At 35.8% G+C, this 18563-nt stretch overlaps 1 protein-coding gene across 10 annotated transcripts in view; it reads right to left on the bottom strand.

The window, feature by feature from the left end:
• Positions 1–18563, bottom strand: part of ETV1 (ETS variant transcription factor 1) — a 91933-nt gene extending 73370 nt beyond the window's left edge. Inside the window, exons 1-6 of one of the 10 annotated variants that reach the window (XM_040472549.1) lie at positions 18254–18561; positions 17959–18155; positions 17693–17851; positions 16801–16888; positions 15362–15409; positions 6089–6142 (exon numbers count right to left, since the gene is read on the bottom strand). In XM_040472549.1, the coding sequence (XP_040328483.1) occupies positions 6089–6142; positions 15362–15409; positions 16801–16888; positions 17693–17737 (235 nt within the window). In that variant the 5' untranslated portion in view covers positions 17738–17851; positions 17959–18155; positions 18254–18561. Of the gene's footprint in view, positions 1–6088; positions 6143–14056; positions 14160–14830; positions 15165–15361; positions 15410–16800; positions 16889–17346; positions 17541–17692; positions 17852–17958; positions 18156–18253 lie in introns of those variants that run through there. The other 9 variants (XM_040472548.1, XM_040472554.1, XM_040472553.1 and 6 more) reach the window with 9 other exon arrangements.

Below are 18563 nucleotides of genomic sequence, written 5' to 3'. Positions count from 1 at the left end.
AGAAAGAAAGAAAGAAAGAAAGAAAGAAAGAAAGAAAGAAAGAAAGAAAAAGAAAAAAGGTTGCCTAAGGAAAATGGGGAACGATCTTATTTGTGGTTTTTTTTCCCTACTCTATGAACATACTGCTTTGATAAAATATTCAAAAAGACAAAAAGAAAAAGAAAAAGCCCAATACACCTGAAACAACAAAAACAATACACAAAGGAAACAGAATCTTCAAGCGCTAGCTACAGCTTAGATCTCAAGCAATACTACCTAAGATGAGGAAGGCAGGAGGCTACTCATCCTTGGAATGGATGGTTTGAGTCTGACTATAGTGGCATGTTTAAAAATGCCTCAATTTTTTTTAAAGAAATCAAAACACAGTAACAAACTCATGTTCCCAAATCCCAGAAATGGAATTCCTCTCTGAATATATGCTCACCTTCTGGTAAAGAAACTGTAGGAATGAAAGACAATGTCTTCCTGGCCAGTCATATCCAAAAAGTGAAACAGGCAAGAAAGGTTTCAAAATTAGTAATAAAAAGCAAATTTAAAAAAAAAAGCAAACTTTTATAAAGTACTCACTATATGTGTAGAAAGGAACACAGTGCAAAAAGATAGCTTAGTAGAAAAGCAGAAAAAATAAACAAAAATGACACATGCATGGAACTTCCCTATCCAGGATAAGGACGTGATAATTTAAAAGAAATTATTCAGTCAGGGTCTGCATACACTTCTCTGGCTTCAGTTTCTTAAAAAGAAGATTTGCAATAGTAATCTGTTAAGGTCCTCCCTCCCCTGGCCCCATGTAACTGCAAAAAGGACCAAAGTACTACGTTTTTTTTTTTAATTTTTTAATTCGTAAGAAAAAGAATTATAGCTATGACTTTTATTTATTTGAACAAGGTATCACCCATGTAATAGAGGCTTTAAACAGCTGAGACCCCACACACTGGTTTGTCCTGATTCTTTTCAGTTGGGCCACCAGTGCCATATTACAAATTTCAATTGAAGTATACAAACTTGCAAGCTTTTAATATTTGCTTTGTGATGCACAAACATAGCAGAGTCAAGGTTATTATTATTCCTTTAATGACACTATTCTAACTGAATTCCATTCCACTATTCTTTCTTGAGTGTAAGAGAAAGGAGTACAGTTACAAAGATCTATCCCGCTGGGAATTTTTGCATAACCCTGGTTATACCCCTGGGAATGTTCTGGGAAGAGGTAAAATGTAAATGAGAACACCATCTATCATGTGAATCACTTAGAGAAAACAATGAAAGGAACTAATATAACCAAATGGAAGCAAACTAGTTAGAAAACTTATATTATTGCAGTGAAAAAAATGATATGCAGTAGATTTCAAAAGATGAGTGCTATAACTAAAATGTAAAGTATGTAGTTTAAAATATCAGATTATTAATGTATAAATGTAAAGCACATAATCTACAAAAATTCAGTTTATATATAGATGTGCATCTAATTTGGAAAGATAAGGCTAATCTACCTTCTAAATATTCTTTAAATTCTCTTTTCTGAAAAAGACAGAATTCTACTTCCTCTGGACTAAAGCATATCTTAAAGAAATTCTGCTTTATTCAGCACAGTGTCTGAGTTCTGAAAAGATTTGTTTCTAAGTCATAAACAATTTGTGATAGCCAAGTAATCTTTTCTTTCAGCCTCCGTTCACTTCCCAGGATGGACTTGTAGGGAGTTGTTTTGGTTTTGGTTTTGTTTTTTTCATTTGCTTTTGATGTCTACATAGGTGTTCCAAAAGTCAGCACCCTTCAAAACGATCAGCAGCAAGCTATATAGATCTTTCTATTCTGGATTTCCAATTGACATGTTTTAGAAGTAAAAATAAAGAATGGGAATATTTTTAGGGAAAACCCAAGTATTATGGTTTAATCTCATTTTTCACCATGTTTGAATGCTCTGTTCTCTACTTTTCTACATAGATTTACACATTACAGACAAATGTATGCTCTGTAATCCAGTGTTGAGCAGACTTTAACTGCTCATTCTCCTAACCTACATTTATCAAAGGGCTAAAGCAATAAAAAGAGAACCATTTTATGTGGTTGAGGTAGGTAAGGAAATCTGGTTATTTACATTTGAAAAAAGGGCCCCATAGAATTTGTAGATGGGCCACACAGAGGGGGTGGGGTTTCTTTCTATTCCTAGAGATAGGATGCCTCTGCTCCACTAGGTATTCCCAGAGAAGAATCAAACATTTGTATAGGGCATTTAGCAGACAATCTAACCTTTCAGTTCCAATATTTGATAACCTCCTGCCTCCAGAAATCCTTAGAATTTAATTCATATACCCTATTTCTCTTTTTAAATCATTTTCCTTTGTTCTGTTCTCAATGAATGAACATCGAAATTAGCTGTTCACCATCTTCTGAACAATAGTTTTTTATGTCAATGAAAATGTGAAATAAAGCACATCTCCATTTCCTTTTCATTAGACTATTTCAGATTTATTTTCACCTTTGTTTAGAGGTCTCCTTCATAATTAGGTGTTTTATTCACAAGTCCCAGAACTTCATTTGTTAAACTGTAAATATTCACTAATGAGGACAAATAAAACTTTACCATTGTGAAAATTTTGGCTAAACAATCATGGTTTTAGCATGTTTTTCCAAAATGAGATTACATCTATTGTTTTAAGGCGTGATCATGTATTTCTACCTTAAGAAGGGAATTAAGACTTTGGGTTTTTTTTTAATTTTTTTTTCAACATTTATTTATTTTTGGGACAGAGAGAGACAGAGCATGAACGGGGGAGGGGCAGAGAGAGAGGGAGACACAGAATCGGAAACAGGCTCCAGGCTCCGAGCCATCAGCCCAGAGCCTGACGCGGGGCTCGAACTCACGGACCGCGAGATCGTGACCTGGCTGAAGTCGGACGCTTAACCGACTGCGCCACCCAGGCGCCCCATGACTTTGAAAAGACTTAGGAGGAAAAAAGTCCTAAGAAGCAGATCACATTTAGGGTAACCACTTTATCTTCTGTGCTGCTGTATTTGCTAAACAGATATGCTCCTAATCTTGCAACAGTTTAGTCTTATTGAAGAAAGACACGTATCTAAAATGTTACAAGGTGCTGTGGAGTCTCACTGTGCAGGGTATGGACGGCAAGACAAAGTCAGGAAAGACTTCAACACGGTGAAGCCTAAGGGGAGTCTGGAGTAGGAGGTCTGCCACCACCACAGAGCAAAAGCACAAGTTTAAAAAAGCAAAATGAGCCACGTGTACAAAGGCAGAGACCTAAAACAGCTTCATCTGTTCCGAGACCTGAAAAATTAGAAGGACTCAAGCTCAGCAGATAGGGAGGAACCAGGTGCTGGGCTGGCAAAAGTTAAAACTGACACAGCAAGTCGAGGTCCAGATTGTAGAATAATGTTCTGGAAGACTTTGCTCCGAAGGGAGTTTAAGGAGAAAATTAACAAGGTCAGACAGCTATGTATTAATGCCGCTGCAGAGAATGCATTGAGAGGAGGGAAAACTGAAGGCAAGAACACCAATCAAAAGGCTTATGCACTAGACCAGTCAAGACTGTGGATGTGAACCCAGAGCATGAAACAGAGATAAGCAGAGACCACAAAATGAAGAGATTTTTGAAAGGCAGAATCAACAACTTGGTAAGGCAAGCAACTGAAAGTGTACAGTAAAGAACTGGGAGGGATTGAAGATAAAGATTTCCCGCTTGGATGGTGACGTCATCAACTGGGAAAGGCAAGGGAAGCGGACGAGAGAGGCTGATCAGGAAAAATTGTAACAATAATTTCCACACTGGCCTGGCTGAGCAGGAATTGTCTGTGGAACACCACGGGTAACAGTGTTTTACGCCAATGCCAAGCTAAGAGCGGAGGGTTGAGTCCGGATGTGTTGCATTTTTCTGACTTGGCACAAGCATCAAGGAGGAGTTGGTGGAGCAGTGAAGATGCCCAGTAGACAGGGGCAGAGGGGACACACACGCTAGAGATAATGATGTGGGAGACATCACTACACAAAACTGGGCTGACCACTACCGCAGCCAAGAGCCACATTCATACATAAAAATTAAACAAAAAAATTCCTATCTTCAGTCTCATGAACCACACTTCATGTGCCCAGTGAGCAATGTGTTTAGTGGCTATAATGCCAAATGCTTCAGATACAGATCACTTCCATCATCACAGATAGTTCTACGGGACTTTGCAGGGATGGCACATGTTAAATAAGAGCAAAGGCTTGCAGACAGAACCCTAGGGAAACAGAAGGGCAGGAAGACGAGTGGAGTGAAGAGGAGTTATCAAAGCAGTAAAAAGGGAAAGGAAAAAATCACCCCACTGTGGACCACGAGAAGAAAGAGTTCAAGGACACAAAAGAGTCAAGAATTTGAAAAACTGAAAAGACATCAAAATAAGAAAAGGAACGAATTTGTATTTTTTGGTAGTGATTTTACCCTTGCATTTGGTATAGTATTGGAAGCATTACCAATTTCTTCAGATGTAAAATGACTCAAGGAGAATACTTCTCCCACTCAGATGACAGGTTTAACTTTTAGAAAACACTCAAATGTCCAGAAAGAGCAATGCTAGAAGTGTGACCATTCCCTTCCCACACTGTAAAGAAGAAAGGCAGGCCTTGCCTAGCCAGCATCCTTAGATGTCATCTTTCTGGGAATTTCTAAGAATCTCTAATTAGTTCTATATCATTGTTGAATAGGTTTCTTGAAATCGTATTCTAATAACTATATTCAGACATTAAACAGCACACAAAATTATCTTCTCAGATCAAAAATTAAGCTGAGAGAACACCAGTTACCAGGGGCTGGGGGCAGTGGGGAGTTAGTTTTTAGTAAGCACAGAGTTTCAGTATGAGATGATGAGAAAGTTCTGGAGGTGGCCAGTGTCGATGTTTGCATAACAACGTGAGTGACACTGAACTGCCCACTTACAAAATGGCTAAAATGGTAAATTTTCTGTTATATATATTTTACCACAATTAAGCAAAGAAAACTGTAATAGAGCTCAACTAAAACACAGGAGAGGATATGGATATAACCTCTCACAACTCCTGACACCTGGGAAATTGAAAACACCAAGCATAAAAGGGGAAAACATGGCTTACAAACATCTGTTTCTCAAAGTCACAGAGGTATCTGTAGGAGATGTGTGATATTAGGTGTGAGAATATGGGTTTGCTAAATTGTAAGGTGGAAAGCATTTCTGGTAGCTATTGATACTGCCCCCTGTGAAACTGTCAGTGGTCTGGAAAAAATGAGACAAGTTAGAGCTTTAAGTGGTACTAATGAATGAAAACGTATTAGGTCAGTTTCATAATCAAGATGGCATTTATACCCCTTTCTTAACTATTTACACCTCAGGTCAACAGCTGTAGTTAGTTGGTAGAATGGCAAAGCCTAAATAGAGAAGGAACCCCCGAGGCAGCCATGTTTGTACAAGCATAATGCTCACTCGGGGATTCCTGGGAGGCGAGCATCCTGTGAATCACAACTCACGCATTCCCTGACAGGCCCTAGAGCAAGGCTCAGGGAAAGAAATACTGGAAGGGATCTTAAGAGAAGCCAAGGGCTCCGTCCATGCGTCTTACTGTAACTAGGAAGCAGAAAACGAAGGTAAAAACTAAATCAAAACAAGTGCAAGTTCATGAATGTAAAATAATATGAGCCAATGCATTTGTATAAGTTATTCAATAAATAATTTCACATGGATGTTAACTACTGACTTTCTCCCATCAGTATTTAGTCTTTTTCTCGTGAACATAACAAAAAAAATTGTAAGTAAGCACTTGCACGTTCATGGATCGCACCCTATTTCTTCTCCGAGGATATTAACCAAATACAGAGAATAGGACCATCTTTTAATCAAAACAGTTTTCCTTGGCTACTCTTTGGAGCTCTACTCAGATCATATAGGGACCCTGCTGATGTCACAACTTGACAAATATAATCATCTCATGACTGTAAGCTAGAAAGGTACCAACATAATGCAAGAACAGACACTGGAAGTAGAAACCAACCAGAGAGAAAGAAGGAAAGAAGGAAACAAGAAAGAGAAAAATTCAAGAGATGAGTCATACTATACTTACAACTTTCAGTCTGATAGTCTGGCACAAACTGCTCATCATTGTCAGGTACCTGAGCTGAAGAAAAAAAGAAATTAAAAAAAAATTAAGAGAGCAACTGCCAAGGCATAAGGAATGTCAAGTAAGATCTTTCAAGTAAGGTCTTTTTCAGCTCCGATCAAACCTGTGATTATTTGCCAATGAGCTCCTATTTCAACCGGTATTGACGGCCATACTTGGGAGGGAAAATAGAAGCAACCATTGATGTCAACTAGAAAACATTTTATGTCAGAAATGTAATTGGGGCAGTTGTGGTCCCTCTGACTATCACCTGCCAGATGGAAATAAGAGAGACATACAAAATAGAAGAAGCTACAGGATTTCTATTAGCTGCAGTGCTTCTTTGCAAGAATGAAGTAAGAAGTATTTCAATTCACTCACAGCCAGTGCTTCAGCAGCCCATCTAAATTAACTACACAATTTCTTTCAAACGACGTGCAGCTACACACATCCCTCTGCTTTTTCAGAAATGCCGGCTTCTGGTATGTTCGGCCTATTGCAAATTAGACTGCCATAATTAAAAATGTTTGACCTAAATTTGGCCAAAATAGGCTACAGACTTTTTTTTTTTTTTTTTTTAATGAAAGCATCGTCTTTTATTTTGGTCGTATATAAGACAATATTGTATTTTAGTGACTGTGTCATAACACAGTATAAATAATAAAAATAAAGTCAATCTTTTCATACCAAGTATTTTCCTGGCAACTATACAACACTAATGAAAAGAATATCACTAGTTCATCAACCCTCACGTCAAATACCTTCCCTATTTTTAGTAAAGGAAAAAAATACTGAATAGCAAGGACTTAATGCATTCAGCAGCCATCAAAACACAAGGACAGTTTTTCGCTTCTAAAATATTTTCATCACGGTTGATTCAGACATCAAAATAACCTATTCCAAATTAACAAGATATTCCTAAAACAAGTTTTCGGGTATACACACAGATATACATACTCACATACACACAAACTACATAAAACAGAAGTTAGTTACTTTTAATTTGGTAAAAATAGGAGTTGTTCTATTTAACTTTAGCTATGATGTGATTACTCGTATTACTTTACTAGTATTATCTAATACTGAAACGTTTTATCCAGTCAAGTCATATTAAAATAAATGCCAATTAATTTTTTTAAAAAGAGCCTACGTTGAATGGGGAAAGTTTATGAACAGAATCACTCTTTGCTGAAAAAGTTTTGGATTGGTAGTTGAGTGATTTAAGAAAAATTCCCTATAAAAAGGAATTCTGTATTAAAATTTTTGTATAAAAAAGAAATACAACATAAATAGGATTAGGCATTCTTTTGTGTTGGCTTATTTAATCACATTTTTTAAACGGGAAATATCCGGCTGAATAAAATTTATATCATGTTTTCAAAAGGAGAACCAATGAAAATCTTGCCAAGTATTAAAATATATACAATGTGACATTAAATTCTTTCCTAACGTTCTCTGTGAACCAGTATATCAGCTTATTAAAGACAAATTCCATCCTCTGTCACCCAAAATGTTAAGAACTTTTTTCCAAGCTATTAACTGATCAACCTATAATAAAAGAAGAGATTTCTTTTGCCCCCTTCATATTCCACTAATGTCTGCTACCATGGATAACGAAGGTCATGTGAACTTCAAATCGTAGTTTTATGACTTCCTATCAGTGTAAACTACATACATTATTTAACCTATTTGAACTGTATTTTATTCCTCGGTGTAAAAGTGTTAATACAGGTTTTCTGTGACAACTACATGGAATTCTAAATGTGACTTATTTTTTCCAAACTTTCACCTCTCACCCACTTCTTTCAATTCACACACACACAACTCCTCCCGTCATTACAATGCACGTTACACATCTTCAGCTCTCGGGAATTATATTGGAAAGGGATTAAAAAAAAACTGCTACAATTTGTACATTAGTATTCTCTAACTATAAACATTTTTTCACATTACAGTAAGCTTCATTTTTCTCACAGAGTTGTACAAGTAGAGTTTTCACACCAAAAAAAAAAAATGTTTTCAATATCTACTTAATAAATAACAGCACGTAGACAGAACCAAATCCTACACATTTTTCCATCAAATCCACATGTTTTGGTTTGCCTTCGAAATTAACAGCTAAACAGACATAACTATTGAGATGCAAAATTATCAGCCACAGCAATTACTATGCTTTTTAAAAGCCAACATTTACAAGAATCTAATAAAAATGTAATATCCCTTTACAGGAATAGTTAAAAATAGCTGGTGAGTAACAAAAATATATTTGTAACTGAATATGCTGGTATGAGTGTCCTAAAGGCCAGACATTATTTTTTCCTTACTATCATAAGACAAAATTTCAACTCTGGGATACGTATCACTGCAAGAGAGACATAAAAATCACTGATGATTTTTTTGATACGTGGTATGTGCTGGAATATGTTGGGGAGCAAAAAAAGCAAAATTTTAGAACAAGCTGGAAGTTATACTTCCAGATACATAGAAAATAGGTGCGTTAACAATTTGTAAAAAGAATAAGAATACGAATTGCTGTAGAGCTGCTATTTCTGTTCTAACTCTTTAACATACTGAATAAATACTTCACACTTATGCCTGAACATATTACAGAATTTTAACAAAAAACATATGACTCACATTTTCACAGAAGCTAATCTTAAGGAACTGAATAGACCAAATGAAGCAGGCATGCTACTTAAATAGACAAAGGCTTAAGTATACTTCTAATTTCAAGTTAGAGTAAAAGGAAAGCAGTTAACGAAAAACACACGTTGGATCTGGGCAAGGAAAATATGACAAAGTATTGCCACACTCGTATCATGCGTTTCCTTTTTTCCTCAATTCACGGGGATTCTGTGAAGTAGCAAACTACAGCTGCCTGAAAATTTGTGGCAAGCCATACCAACTCCAAAGTGGAAAATTAACAATAGAGGCCAACCTTTAAAAAATACTATTTTCACTGCTATCTATTATCAACTATGCTTGCAATAATCACCTTTGGGGAATGAAAATGTTTCCCCACACTATGTAATTAAAGAGGAAGGGGAAGAGTAAGAAAGGACAAGGGGGAAAAGTATATACCAAAAGACCAATAAAAGGCTTTCAAGAAGATTAAGCATGTAGATTTTATTGGTAATAGCTGGAGTGGCTCTATCAGTTCATTGCACATTAATAGACAAGTTGCCATCAAGTCTCAGGACTTCAGCTTTAAAAGGGTAGTATCTGCACTCTCAGCTATTTGCTTTACCTAGATTATTATCCAAAGTTGTTCTCTCGCTCTCTCTCTCTCTCTCTCTCTCTCTTTACTGCATCGCAATACAGACTATGAAAAACAAACTCAAAAATATTAATCATGATTCAGATGTCACAGCATCACAAACCCTCGTTTTTAGTTTCAACATACTTTCTTAACTAACACTTCCGGGCACGGTGGCAGTTTGTAAATAGAGTTCCTTTATTTTTATGCTTATGCTGAGCTTTCAGATGAAATAATAATTACTTAAGAAAAGGTGAGAGTTTAAATATTTTCGAAGGTTGGCTGCAGGCAACCTGTTTCTTACAAACTAGGTGTCCGTGAAGTTTTCTTGTAAAGCTATGAAAAAAAAAAAAAAAGTGGGAAAATTAAAAATGGAACAAATGGCAAGTATAAAAGGGGTTAATATTTAATTAAAACCAGTTCTATCCACTGTAACAATGACCTGGAGCCAAACAAGGCGGAAGATGTATGAGTCATTCTTTCTGCCTGTGAATGAGACAGCTGATCTCCTCAGCAATTCCTCCAGACAAGCAGGCAGAACTGGAGTTCTGCCTCCATTCACAAAAACACAGTCCAGCATGAGCCATGTGGCCCAACCGCAATCTTTTCATGTCACACCCTTCCAGAGAGCTAAAGCAAGTCAACTTGAAGTTGCAATAAACACACCGATTTTATCGCTCTATCTCAAATACAGCTCGGGTTCATTAAGGTATACATTTAAATAAATGACAAGTTTACAAAATTGAATCTATCTATCTACACATCTATAGACAGATAGATGATCGATGGATAGACTGACTGATTTATTGGGTCCTGCTTTATAGGGTAACTTGTCACAAAAACCTAAATGTCTAAAACTAGGAAGGAAGAAGAAAAGGAAGGAAGGAACTAAGAGAATGGAGAGAAGGATGGAGGAAGCAAGGATGGAAAAAATTCATTGAAGAAATGCCTTGTTTTTCTTGCCTATTATTCAGATTTTCTTTATCCTGAGATTAGACTAGATTATTGCTGAACTTTGTAGCCTTTCACTTTGAACCAAAGAATTAGAAACGAGTTGCTCTGAATAAACTTAAATTTTATTTAAAATAAAACAACAAGAAAATCAACCTTTGCACAGGATTCTGTGTAATCCTAAAATGAAGCTTTGGGCCACGGAACAAAATAATCATGAAGCCACTAAGCCTGGTTTTATACCACATCCGCTTTTAAAATTAAAATGATTGTACCAATGTATAAGCATTAATTAATACGGCAGTATAAACATATTTAAAGAGACAAAAAAAGAGAGAGAGAAAGCTTTTCTGCATGACAGAGACATCTTTAATACTTGATGCTCTAAAAAAAAAGAAAACAGTACGTTTTAGTTGTCTTTAGCCTCAAATAAGCTTCAATTCCTAACATTAAACTAACCTACAGTGACTTGAAAACTTAAGTGTGGCTTAAGAGCTGTTGTTTCTATTTTCTCTAATACTACGGAGGTCTGACATTATTATTATCATTTTAATTACAAGCTTGTACACAGGTCAAAGGGAATAAAGTTATATTATTAAATCCAAAACATGACACATTTCTTGTAACTGAACCAGAAAAGCAGTATTTCATTAACACTCCTTAGGACCTTCCGGAAAAACTGTATCTAAACTATACCAGATCCAAGATCTATTTAAACAAAGTTTGGTGGGGTTTTTTGTTTTTTTTGTTTTTTTTGGCTTTTTGTTTTGGTGAGGGGGGTTGTTTGCAAGTAGACTCTAGATAAAAAGGCATTTATAGAATTCCAATAAATATTTAGAAATATAATACATTTACTTTACCTGCTATCTTTTAATCAAGTCCAAATGAGAAGTCTTGCTCTCATATTTTAGAGTATTTCCTGATACAACAAAAAGAGGGGTCACGCCCCTCCCCCCTACACATGAAATGATTCTTGCTCAAAACTAAGAAATAGGATGGACTTCGGTAATTTGATGCTTTATTCTCATTTCCTGTTTTACGTAAACCACACAACATAACGTAGTTTTTAAAATCTTTAGTTTTTACCGGATCACATTTAAAAGAAAAAGCAATACATTAATGGACACATATCCAATTTATGTTCCATTTTAACAAGAAACAGTTATAATTTTTGAAAAATTAAAATGAGTACATTAGGACCAGGGTGCATTGTGGGTGGCATTATGTAAGGCGAGTAACAGCACCTATTATTTAAAGGGACTTCATTAGAAATTATTTTGAATGTAAATTTAGTATCAGCCACTGAAGTAAAGGCAGACATCTCTACTGTTAACTCAACCTATTATTTGAAGGTCACACAACACAAAAGGGAAAAAAAAAAAAAAAAGAAGCCCTATCTGCCGGAAGCAATAACTTTTGGTGTAGAAAGGCTGTTCTTGAAGAGAAAACTTAGATTTAAGTGTGGTGGCAGCAGGAAACTTAACTATAACACCACTGAGAAACATTCTACCCTGTGGCAGCAAATCACTGTTGACTTTTGTCCTTAATATTACTGATGAAATGGAACCTCAAGAACATCTAGATCCACACCAAAAACAATGTTCAAAATGTTCTATGTATTCACATTAGATACATAGGAAATTTACGGTTTCTCTTTAAGTTATGTTAGTAGGTAAGCTCTAATAAGCAACTTTGGAAGAATGCAATCCTTTTTAAACTCAACTTTATATCCTTCTAGTTATCTTCCTAACACACAAAAGGGTCCATTTTAACTACCAATTTCTAGGACACCATTCACTACAGCATCACTTAAAACAGGATGTTAAGAGTAAGACGTTACCATGATGTTGATAGGATTGATATATGAACTCATTATTTCATGAGATCAAATAATTGAAATTGCCTTTCTGTCAGTAGCAATCTAATTCAAAAGAAAAAGAATCAATAAAAAAATTGTACATAGTAAAATTATAAAGCGGCTTTGGCAATATTTTAAAAAGACACATATTATTTTTTTAAGTGCTACTGTGGTCACTGAAAACGTTATCTTTTCAATTTTCTTCAGAATGAGATGTGAATACATTAAATTGTGGTATATATGTTAACAGCATTTAAATTTCAGGGTTAATACTTAAAAAGTGATACTAATACAAAGTTACATTCTTCACAAACATATTTTTAATCCTGCTTAAAAATGTAAAATACACTTCCATTCTTCCCCCTAAATTAGAGGATATTAGCAAATTGAGAATACTGGCTCCAACCTTCACCCTCAAATAGTCCCGCCTTATCTACCCCAATTTGTCCTTAGATGTAAAACACATTTCATAATTCATAATATTTTACCTATGACTAATCCCTATGTTGCACTTTGAATCTAATTTATAAAAATTCTTACAGGAAAAAACAAATTAAACACTCTAGGATATATCATTTCCCAAGTATTTAGGGGCTTTGATAACTTTTTAAAAACATAACTTTCATTGGACACAACTTGACTCATATCTAATATGATTTTTAGACCTGTTTAACTTCCCAGTGGGACTCTAACTCTTGAGAGAAACTTGGTTAATCGCCCATGATCTTTTTTTTTAAAAGGGTCAAGAAGCCTTAAAATTCCATGGTCACTTTCTTGGCTACCAATCATTATGAAAAGAAATATACAAACTGTTCATAGTCTGCCAATCTGGTAATGTTTTAATTTGTGGACGTCCAGAAGGACATAAATAGGCAAACCTAGCTACAAATAATCTACTGTAATTTTAAGATCTGTTCTGAGTTCAACACGTGGGATAAGTCAAGTTAAAACGCTAAAGCAAATAATATTATTATATAGAGTTGCTAAAAATACAAATAAATGTGCAGTCTATTAACAGATAGTAAAAAAGAACTCTCCATTATTAAGATTTTAAAAATCATATTAACAGCATTATGTTTATATCATGATAGAATAAATTAACGTAAACTCTTTTGAAAACTGTTTACATTATTCTAAAATGCAGCCTTATCCATAGTTTATAAACAGTCACCCACCTGGCTATTCGATAAAACACCCTGAGGATTAATTCCTGAACTTATTTAAGCTTATGAATTACCTTCTATGTAAAAGTCCATGTTCCTCCAAATACATCAGTCATTTTCCAGGTTTGTTTTACATAAAGCTAAATCTTTCAGATCTGATTTATAGGTACGTTAATAATCACGGGTAAGAATATATGTAGTGCAGAGTTTTAAAACAGATTAACTTGGATAAGTTATTGAAATCACTTACCCGAGCGACAAATAAACAAAACAAAAGTAAGAGACTGTAGTAAAACTGATTATAAAATGGCAAGAGTCTGTCACAGAATCCACATTTTAAAATTCCAGAAACAGAGTTGCTATGCACATTCAAAATCTGCCAGCAAGAGCACTGCCTTGGAATCAATGAGACTTAAACATCTAAGAACCAAAAATCTTCAAGAACAATTAAAATAGATATTTCCAGTTATTTTAGATAAGCAAACAAATGCCCTCCTAAACATAATGTCCTCACAACCTTCAACTTTACAAAACTAACAGATCAAAGTTAACACAAGGACCTCTGTGCAAATTTTTCTGAAAAAAAGTTAAGTTTTAAGGTATAGTATATGTCGCAATACTAAGTAATCTATTGCAGTAAGTTTCATTTACAGAGACAAGCAAAATGACCTTTAAATGTAACTAAAGCTTTCATCAATACTCACCTTTTATGAACATGCAAATTAAATCACCCTTTCAAAGGGCTACTAGGAAATCTATTTAACTTAAAAGATTTATAAAGATTGCAAAAGCTTTTTAGAGAACAAGAATATCAGCAAAACAAAGAAACTTATTTTACATGCTAACAGCAACTTGATGAACTGCAAGCAAGACCCCCGATAAAACCCTGCAGTCAGCCTCAAAGTAGCAAGAGCAACACTTGGGTTCCATTTAAAGAGACCTTCTCTCTCGTCTTTTAACAATCTTAGAAATCTGTTCCGGAAACTGCATATCCATATAACAGACAGACAGAAATACAAATTAGACTCAGGGCTTAAAAATGTATAATTTTCTTTTTGTGTTTCCCATAAAACACATCATAGGATAAAATTAATATTCCACATTTATCATGACAAATCCAAAAGAAAAATTTCAAATTATGGACACTAACAAAAGTCCCTCAATATTAGGCATTTCCCAAGTTGTATTAAACTGTACTGAAGCAGTATCTCATTGTTCCTGTAAAATAAAGTTGTACCCAATAAAAGATAAAATAGATTGCAGCACAAAATTTTACTAAAAAGTAATTAAAAACAAAAGTACTGCCTTTAGATGTCACCTTGCCATATTAAATAAATCCTAACGAAAGTGACATAAAAGCAAAACCCATCTCAGCAACTATCACCTAATAGTAACAAATAGAAAACATTATTTTGAATCCTTAAATCCTCCAAAGATTTCTTTTAAAGCCATAGATTTCCTAAGTATTGCATACACACCTAACGTTCTGTGCTGTGAACAAGGTGGAAAGAAGACACTTGCACTTAAATCTTGAAGCATCCCGTCCTGATGAACCCAGAGAAACTAATTTCTGCCATCAGAAAAGTCCTCCACCAGAACACCAAATAATGATATGCGCTGCTCTAAAAGAAACAGCAAGCCGGGTTCTGGCTCTAGGAGGTCTCTCGAGGTACAATAATATAAACCTGATCAATTGCAATTAAAATCTGAACAGAGGCTTAGAACTTGAAGTCTTGGTGCTTTAGTTCTTGCCAAAAGCAGATGTGATTGGGAGCTGGAAGCAATTTCTCCTGGTAATTTGTGATGACACTGGGTAGTGCAGCCCCAGATTCCCCAAAGACAAACTCATCAGAGACTCTAATGTATGCATGACACATGAGGTGGCTCTTTTAGAGCTCAATTAATTGGGTTGAACATTAAGACAGCAAGTTCAGGACTTTTTTTTTTTTTTTTTTTTACCCCTTCTAGAGTTGCTTTTCCCCTCTTTTTAAAGCAATTTTTTGCCTTACCTTCTGCAAGCCATGTTTCCTGTAATTGACTTAGATCTTGAAAGAGTTCTAAAAAACAAGTCAGAGACATAAACAAAAGATTTGAAAACCTTTAGGTTCCATTAAATGGAACTGTCTGTCATGAAGTTGGTATTAAATCTCAATTTAATTTAGGGAGGGGAGTCAATATAAAAAGTAAATAGGATTCATGACTTAAATAGCTCAATAATCCTGCCATTGTAATTGCTAGTAAGCAACACTTCTTTAAAAAACTCTTTTAGTGAAATACATAATAAAGGCAGGAGTTTCCCCCTTTTAACCAATAATTTAATATAATAAGATCCGGGAGACCAAATACACATATACTAGGAGTCACAAAAAGGCTGAGGTGAAGGTGTGTCTATCCACGTAAACCTTTCTTAAACAGAGTCAACTCTCACAGGGGAAAGATTAGAAAGACTGCAAATCATTTTCTTTTTATCTTCTGGACCTTATATAAAAGATTTAACAGAACATGGTATAATTTCTAAAGCACTGTATGTTTTGAGGTTCAATGCCTCAAAACTGAAAGAGACAACTTTTGAATACAATGTTGTAGAGGAAAATTTTTACATTAATAGGTGTTACAAAGTCAAAGTGAGGTAATTCCCTGGCACCTGTTTATTACCAAGTCCAAAACTGTGTATTCTGTCATAGTAGGAGGGAGAGGGGTGTCCAATATGGATGAAGATTTAAGTTTCAGAATTCAATACACCTAATCAAAATGGCAAAATGAACTTTGATAATTAAATCTAAGTAGATTAAGTTCATTATGAATGTTACCGTATGTCTGGAATAATTTATAATATATTGAACTCGTAGCCAACAGTGCATTTAAAAAAAATCATAATTTTTCAAATAGTTACTATAATTATTAATTAGGCCTTAATTACGATTCAGTGAACACTTGACGGCCTATAAACAAGATATTAGGACCTCACCATGTAGTCATTGAAATCATCCACGAAAAGTTTTATAATAGTATATGGTTTCAGTGTAAGGGGAATGGGAAATCAAGCAATCATTTATATTGTTTTACTTCTGATAAAGTAAAAAGGAGAAATTAAGTAGTATACGTGGCTGCTTATGTCCCACTGTGTTGGATATTTTAAAACTGTTACCTTAGTGTATGGGATTAGTTATATACCATATGGACCAGAATATTTAAACACAAAAGTGATTAAAAGAAGGATGTCACTGTTAACTTTTTATTTCCTTCTTTCATTAGTCTGTGACAGGGCCATAAAATATCCTCCAATGCAAACTGTCACATTATGGTAATTGCTACAAGTAAAAGTCTCAATTAAATGCAGGAATTTGAAAGAATATTATTTTTAAGCTAAGATTTAAGGGTTCCTCTTCTTTATGAGGGTAGGGAGTATAGGTAAAGAGCAGGGATTCAGCCCAAAATCAAACCTCACCTTCAGAATCATGAGCCAGATCTCTGTTAATGAATTTTCTTTTCCTGACATTTGTTGGTTTCTCGTTACAATTTCTCCCACGCTGATTCTACAAAGGGAAAGAAAAAATCCTTTTTAAAAAATGTAAACCTCAGATGTCATATACACAAAAACACATGCATATATAAGTCTACTGGATCTTCTCTCTGCATAGAAAAATAAAAGTCCATAGTATCCAATCTAATCTTCATTTTCTGCGCTCATTTGACAGTGAAAGCTGAGAAATCAACAACCAGGGAGAGTTGTTACCAGCCAAGCGGAACACACTACTACTTATCAGTCCTGTATTCATGGCATCTTGGCATCAAAACATTAAGCAATCACACTTAAAGTCGTTTTCAGCTAGATTAAAGCTAGACTATAATACAGTGAGTTTTATTCTCTCTGATACCCCCCAAAACAAAAAGCATAGAGTGGTGAAATGAAAAATATGAGGAAAAAATGAGACAAGAAAAAAAGAAAGAAAAACACCCCATGTAAACAAAAAGTGTCAGCATTAGTCTCAACTTCATTCTTTTCAATGTGGCAGACAAACCCAGCCAAAAACTTTGAGTGCAGCTGCTGCTGCCCTCCGTCTCCTCTTCCACTCATCTTGGGCACTTTAATCAGAAAAAAAAAAGGGGGGGTTCTTAAAAACAAAACTATGCCTTATCCAAGTCACTGAAAGGTAAGCTCATTTTGAAGACTGGGCTTCTAGAAGCAGAGTCGCCCTACAGTGGCAACAAAGCAGATAAAGTATCTGCAATCCCAACCCCCTTACCCCCTCCCTTCTCATTCTCTCTCTCCTCCTCCCCCCCCCTCCCCTCCGTTGGAGTCAAGTTTATAAACAGCAACTTTCGAACTGATCACTCACATTGGTGACCATGTAAGGCACTTGCTGGTCATAAAATCCATCCATTCTGCTGCTCTTCGCAAAGCTCAGCTCAGTGTTTTATATTTTGAGCATTTAGCTGGAGATTTCCTCGGGATGTGGACTTCTATCAACCTAGAGGGGAACAAGATGGCTTTTAGGCTAAAAAAAAAAAAAAATCATGAATGAAGCTCTTGAATTTGCATAGCTAATTACCCTCAGACAGTCCCATTCACAAAAAATAACCCTCCCTACACAGCCTCCTTCACCTGGATCCAAAGAGAGCCAAGAGAGTTCACAATTTACATATTTTCGGCAGTAGCAAAAATCCGAACAAGAGGCGATGTATTTATTTACACTCTCGATGTTTCCCTGCGCGGTCGGTGTACCCCGGGCAGCTCTGATTCGCAAACGTGTGCAAAACTAGCAATGGCGATCAACGAGACTTGCTTTGCACCTAACGGGACTAGAGAGACGGAGACACCTCTTTCATAAGGATAGTTTTTGCAACCCACAACCATGCAATTATCTGGAGAGACATAAAAAGTTGTTGGAAAGACCCACCTGAAGGCCACGCTAGGCGAACGGCTGCAAAAAATTCCCTCCAAATTTAATAAAAACATTAATTATCGCCCAGCACTTCCCCCTTGGAAGCCGAAAGCGCCTCTGACAGAGCTCAATTCGGTGGTTTTTCCTCTACTTCTCCTCCAGGGGCCTCCAATCCAAACTGATGGATCGCTGCCTCCCATTGGCTCCGCGTCTCTTTCACAAGATCAGATTTCGAGCTGTCAATCAGGCGGCTTGCTGCCCCTTCTCGTGGATCTCTCGCGCCCCTCTTCCTACAGGGATGTTCCGCGGGCTGGCGCTGGGTCCA

The sequence above is a fragment of the Herpailurus yagouaroundi genome, unplaced genomic scaffold (assembly GCF_014898765.1).
Source record: "Herpailurus yagouaroundi ecotype Mexico unplaced genomic scaffold, PumYag 100, whole genome shotgun sequence".
NCBI lineage: Eukaryota > Metazoa > Chordata > Mammalia > Carnivora > Felidae > Herpailurus > Herpailurus yagouaroundi.
The sequence above is the reverse complement of the archived record's forward strand: the minus strand, read 5'-3'. Positions and strand labels throughout refer to the sequence as shown.